General features: G+C 56.0%; 1 protein-coding gene across 3 annotated transcripts in view; it reads right to left on the reverse strand.

Annotated features, from left to right (window-relative positions):
• Positions 1–3,721, reverse strand: part of LMO1 (LIM domain only 1) — a 44,468-nt gene extending 40,747 nt beyond the window's left edge. Inside the window, exons 1-2 of one of the 3 annotated variants that reach the window (XM_009186669.4) lie at positions 3,362–3,524; positions 1,949–2,060 (exon numbers count right to left, since the gene is read on the reverse strand). Coding sequence is in view for 1 of the 3 variants with exons in the window: in XM_003910258.4 (XP_003910307.1) it covers positions 3,362–3,383 (22 nt within the window). In the remaining 2 variants the exon portion in view is untranslated. Of the gene's footprint in view, positions 1–1,948; positions 2,061–3,361 lie in introns of all 3 variants that reach the window. The other 2 variants (XM_003910258.4, XM_009186670.4) reach the window with 2 other exon arrangements.
• Positions 3,722–6,000: the final 2,279 nt, after the last annotated feature.

Raw genomic sequence — 6,000 nt, forward strand, 5'->3', positions numbered from 1 at the left:
TGTGTTGGAGGCTTGGTCCTGGCAATCACTTCTGAGGACTAGACCCAGGGAAAGGGAAAGGGGCTGAAGGGCCGCCAGTTGGGATTTTATCTCATCTCTGCCAATTACCAACAGTGGACCTTAGCAAGTCTCTTTCTTTATCTGGGCCTCAGTTTTCCTGGTTGTGAAGTGGGAGACCTACTCTTCCTGCATCTATGGTTGTTGTGGGGATCAGGTGAGCTAATGCATGTTAATATGCTTTGTAAACTGTGGCACTCCAGACAATGCAGGGGTTTGGGGGAGATTATCCGGTTTGAAGGAGACCTGGAGGCTAGGTCTTACCCCTTAAACCTGGGAGGCCCCAGTGCTTGACAGGGGTTGGGGGCAGGGGGCTGCAGCCATCTTCCTCTCTGCTAGGCATGGAAGTCAGGCTTTGAGAAAACAGAAAAGCACTGCTTCTAATGAGATGCCTCATCTGCAGCTCAGAGGGTTTCACTTTCCCCCTCATCTTGAATACTTAATCCTAATAGTCCTTGAGTATATTTGATGTTAAATATATCATTTTGCTCAGACTCAGCATGCCTCAGGACTGCGAGCTTGATCTCTCCCCTGCCACTGCCACCAGACCCATGCCCTCAGGGTCTGAGGGAGGCTTTGGCACTGCTGCCACTGGCATATTTGGTGCCAGCCCCTCACACCCGCCAGAGCTGGGGGCTAGACAGTGTAGCACGCACAGGGCCTTACAGGCTGGCAAGCAGCAGCTTCTTGCCGTAGAAACCTCTGTGCTACTAGAGGCATTCACTCCATCGGGGCTGCATGCAGCCTTACTACTGACCTCCAGGGGCGGCTTCTCCTCACTTTCAGGGACTGGCCCTGACCCATAAACCAGAACTGGGTTAGCTGTGGCCACCCTTCTACTCTCTTGTCCATGAGTTTGTCTGAATACCAGCTCACCTCAGCCTCCAAGGTACCTAATTGGCAGCCACATGGCTGGCATCTCTTTGGGGAGTCAGGGCCCTGTGCCCCGAACCCAGGGACCAGAGCTGGCCTGGGGTGCTCAGCAATGGGCTGCAGAAGCAGGTAGGGCATGCCAGCAGGGGACTGGTGCTGTGTGTGCCCATAGGTGGCTCTTTCTGCACCCCCAGTTGTGAGCATGGTACTCCTAAACTGATCTGGAGAGGAACCTTCACAGCAAGTCTTGGAGGGTTTGGGTGGCTTGACCTTCCAGCCAGGAAGGGGGTTGCTGGGTTGACAGAGGCAGATAGGAACATCACTCATCCCATCTGATGTCCTCTTTCCGCTCACGGGCAAGCAAGTAACTCCCACCCCCATACTCGCCCCACCCCCATGCTCACCCCACCCAAGCTGCTTCTAGGTCCAGGGACACGCCCACACCACCAGAGTGGAATCCTCAGATCCCCTGGGGCTGCAGGAGGTAGTTTTCACCCAACACATTCCACAGGTGATGAGCATGTACTCTCACTTCAACAAGCCAAGAGTGCTCCAAAATGCCCTTGAAATGCCTCTGGGGATGGCAGGGAGACGACAGCTATCAATCCCCAAGGTTAGTTTGAGGAGAAAGCAGGTGCTACTGGCTATCTTACAAATATCTGGGCAGGTCCCAGCAATTTGCCCCTCCACCTGGCAGGAAAGTCCTGAGGAAGAGTTCCTGCATTAGGAGTGGGACGCAGGGCTTGAGGGCCCAGGCAGACTAGATATTCCAGAACTCTTTGGTGGAGACTGTCAGATGTGCCTCAGCCAGAGGGCCTCCTCCCAACACAATGCAGCTGCCTCCAAGATGGAGTTACAGGCTAGCCACACAGGTGATGCTCAGAGAGGTATTGGGGTGATGAGGACCCCTTCTCTGTGGCCACCACAGTTGACAGGACAGAGTAAACCTACAGACTTCATAGTGCAATCAGGATGCCTGCTGGCCACGTTCAGATGCCTCGCCCTTCCCCCTACTTACACAAAAGCAGCCAATGCTCAGGAATTTGCAACCCGCTGGAGTGAAGAGGTGCACAGTCGGCAAACTTTTCCTCTTTTGGTTTCTGGAGAGCCTGGACAGATCTCCTTGTAAGCTGCAGTTATAAATTGTTAGGCCTTATGGAGGCCCAAGCCAAATCTGCACCATAGCAAAGAAATCTCCCCTACCCCTGCACCGCAGCCCTGAAAAGGTTGTGGGTGTGCACTGACCAACTGTCCAAGTTTGCCTCGTGACTCAAGGGTTTCCTAGGATGCAGAATGTTCAGTACTAAAATTGAGATCGCCCTGAGCAAACAAGGACAATTGATCACTATAGTGAGTGGTGGTAGGGTGGGTCAAGGGACTAGCCGGGCTAGAGAGGAAGGCCAGGCAGCAAGACCCTTTCCCTGCAGCCCAGAAGTTGCCTCTCAATCCCAAACCTCCCAGCTTCCTGCCCCAGCACTTCATCCTTCAGGCACTAAGGGATTGTCCCAGCCTCGGTGGCGGATGGTCTCTGGGTCAGCCAGAGCTGTGAGTTCTTCCAAGAGACTGGCAGTGGAAAGTGTAGGAGTTGGACCCAGGGATGGATGGAAATTTTGTGAGGTCCAAAGCTTACTGCAGTTTGGGCGTGGGGCTCTTTAAGAAAAGGACTACAAGCCTACTAATACCAAATTACCACCAAGGACCTGGCAGCTGAAGGAACCTGAAGGACCCTAAACTTCGCTAACTTCAAGGTAAAACCGCCTTTAGTTGGACCTGATATTTTGGACTAGATGGCCCACCCACCTACCCCAGCCAGCGTGGCACTTCCTAACATGCCAGGCTGGGTGAACTGATGGCAGCTCCCTCCCCAGCCCTGCCAGGGGCAGAGGCAATGTCACCCATGCCGAAGCTATGGAGTGCCAGACCGCAGGGACACCGCTGGTTTGACAGCACCCTCACCCCTGCACCTGCAGGATCTGTGGGCACCCCCACCCTCCCGCGGGGATCCGTTCCGCAGTAGGGAGCGGAAGGGGAACGTGCAGACACCCAGAGAGGCTGGGAGACTGGTTGGCAGTGGGCACTGCCTGGAAGCCCGCGGTGCGGGTTGCAGAGGCGCTCCGGATGCCCGCAAGGCGGCAAGAGTCCGTGAGAAAGTTCCCGGCCGGAGCGCGCAGGGCTAGCGGCCTCGTTGGGACCGGGAGACTTCCTAATCCCGCCGACGAAGCTCGGGCGCTGAGCCTGGCACCGCCGAGCCTGTCACCGCCGACCCCGGCACCGGCGCACACATCCAGCCGCCGCGCTTCCGGGAAGGCACCCATTAGCCGGAGGCGGCCCCGGGTGCTGAGGGCGCTGCCACCGCTAGCGGGGTGGACTCCGCAGGGCCAGCGCCGCAGTCTCCGCCCCGCGCCCCTAGCCCCGCGCGCCGGGCACCTACCGTCCTCCTGGTCCAACACCATGGTCCCGGAGGCTCCAGCCGACTAGCGCCGAGGACACTGAGGGGCTAGCGGCTCCGACTCCCGCCGCCGGCCGCCTGCGCTGCTCCCGCCGGCCCAGCGCTGGTGCCAAGTCCCGAGAGCCGCGGCTGCCGACGGGGGCAGACCGACCGGAGTCCGGAGCGCAGCCCCGCGGGCAGGGAGCGCAGGAGGAAGGACTGGGGGCCTGGCGAGGGGGCGAGACGGCCAGGCCGGGATCGCGGGAGCCTAGCGAGCAGCCGCTGCCCGGGCCGGGCCGCAGCCGGAGCCTGAGCCGCGCGCGCGTCCTTCCTCGGTGCGGGCCGCGCTCGCCTCAGCCAAGTGAAGGCTGCATTTCCCAGGGCCCCTCAGATTCCCCTGTTAATTAAATCAATTCATTATGCTCAGATCTGATTAGCGGCCCTCCCCCCCCCCCTTGAATCAATTATTCAATACACAAACATAATTGCTTGGGCCAGAGGTGCCCGCCATTAGCTTATTTAACTCCAAGGACACTAATTACCCGCAGGGCACGGGAACTTTTCTCATTAATTCTGACAAAACACAAAAGCACAGCCAGAGTGTGTGCGTGTGAGGAGCTGTATGTGTGTGTGTGTGTGTTCGCATGCCAGAGTGAGGGCTGTGTGGGGTGGTGAGCCACTATGTGAGCTCAAGACGAGGGTGGGGGTAGGACGATTGCGGGTGTGTGTGTGCGGGTGGGAGTGTGGGCTCCGTGCCTGTGATTCTGAACGAGTGCGCCAGGCTGGGCGTGACTCTGGGTCTGGGGACTGTGGGCCCGGACTGGGACCCGGCACAGGAATGTGTAGGAGATCGCGAGAGTGCTTGTGTGTGTGACTTTGTGAATGTGACTCCGCGGCTACCGTGGCAGGCGCCCCATCCCCTTTCTTTTTTCATTATTGCCCAGCCATTCCCCGCGGCATGCTCAGCCCCACAGGGGAAAGTGCAGATCACAGAGTAGAAATCCGAGAGGATCAGGAGGCGGTGGTGACTCTGGACCCAGGCTGGGCCACAGTGTTCTCCACCCTGTCACCTGTTTAGGCTGGGCTTTGCTCTCCCTCAGTTATAAACCCCAGTTTCCCACCACCACCCCCCACTTTGCCCTCTCACTATCCCTCTCAATACCGCCCCCACTCTCAACTTTTATCCCCAAACCCTCCCCACCCCACCCTTGCACCCAGGAACCCCCAACTCCACCCACCCTAGACCTAATTCTTCACCTCCTGTCTCAAGGCTGTGCCCAGGGTGTGCCTATGGTTGATGAACTTCTCCACATTTTACCTCCCAGGAAATCTATTGAGAGAGCCAGTGAGAGAGCCCACAGAGGCAGGGACACAGAGGGTAATTGATTCCCCCAAATTAGGTTTCTGCTTTCTAAAGACCGGCATTGTTCCTATTCTCAATGTGCACAGAGGTATTGAAGATTTCCTTTTTGTTTCCTCGGGCAATGAATGAGCTTAATCCATTTGGCTTTATAAATCAGGAAACTAATATTCGCTCCTTCCATAGCAGCTTTTTAAAAATTTAATTGGTAAGGGAGGCGCAGTTAGTCACCCTTATACTGTCCCCAAGCCCCCACTTATCAAAGCACATTCTGATTGAGGGGTAGAGAGAAGGGAGGGAGCTCATCCTGATTCCTCCAGCTCTCTTCCATCCTCTCAAACAGACCGACATAGTGTCTGGGAAAGTTTGTGAAATGACTGCACGAATTATATTTAATTTGGTGAAGAAGGGAGGAGCGCTCAGAGAGACTCTTCAGAATGATCTCCCAAATCAGCTGCTCTCAATTCCCCAGGAGTGACTGCCTAGATGGGTGCTGGCTGTTCCACGTACCAAGGCATCTGGTAGGGCCTGAAATTCTGTACCCCTTCACCCTCCAAGCCATGTAGCTGGCACGGACTGCACCCACCCAAAGAAGGCACCTTTTGCTACTTTGCACAAAGGCACCATACAGACTAGCAGGGCCCTGCAATTGGGTGTCTCTGCTTGGCCAGAGTTCACACTCAGAGAAGCCAGCCTGAGGTGTAAGCACCCAGACTCCCTGTTCCCACCATCACTTGCAGCAAGGGCCTATGTGAGCTCTTAAAAGACCAGCCCCCTGGTTTTCATAGAGAGAAAGAGAAAATTCAGAGAGTGTAAACATCATGAGGTGATCACGGATAATGAAGCAGATACCCCGCCCTATCTCTGCATTTATATGGGGCCCCAGCTCTTGGTGAAAGACACTGAATTCAGTCCACAGCTGGGATTGAGACAGGGACAGATCTATCATGAGGACTGAGATCCTCAATGGGGGCCATGCTGGCAGAGAGACAATGAGAGGAGATCCTCATGGGTGGACTAGACTGAGAAGCAAGGCCAGGAGTTTAAGGGAATAATAGTTCCAAGTATGGTGCAAGTGGGGCCTAACTCACCCCTGATCAGCACTCTGAGAAGAAGAGGGCAGTGGTGCAAATGAGAAACTGGGTCACTAGGAGCCCTGCAGCTTGGCTATGGGAGGCCCTCTGAAACAGCTGGTCATTAGAAGCTGAGATGTCACCTTGCTGGGCCAAGAGGAAAAGAGCAGCTGGGATCAGCAACTTGGTGGCATTAACAGCAGCTCGGG

This window comes from Papio anubis, chromosome 12 (genome assembly GCF_008728515.1).
Source record: "Papio anubis isolate 15944 chromosome 12, Panubis1.0, whole genome shotgun sequence".
In the NCBI taxonomy this organism is placed as follows: Eukaryota; Metazoa; Chordata; class Mammalia; order Primates; family Cercopithecidae; genus Papio; species Papio anubis.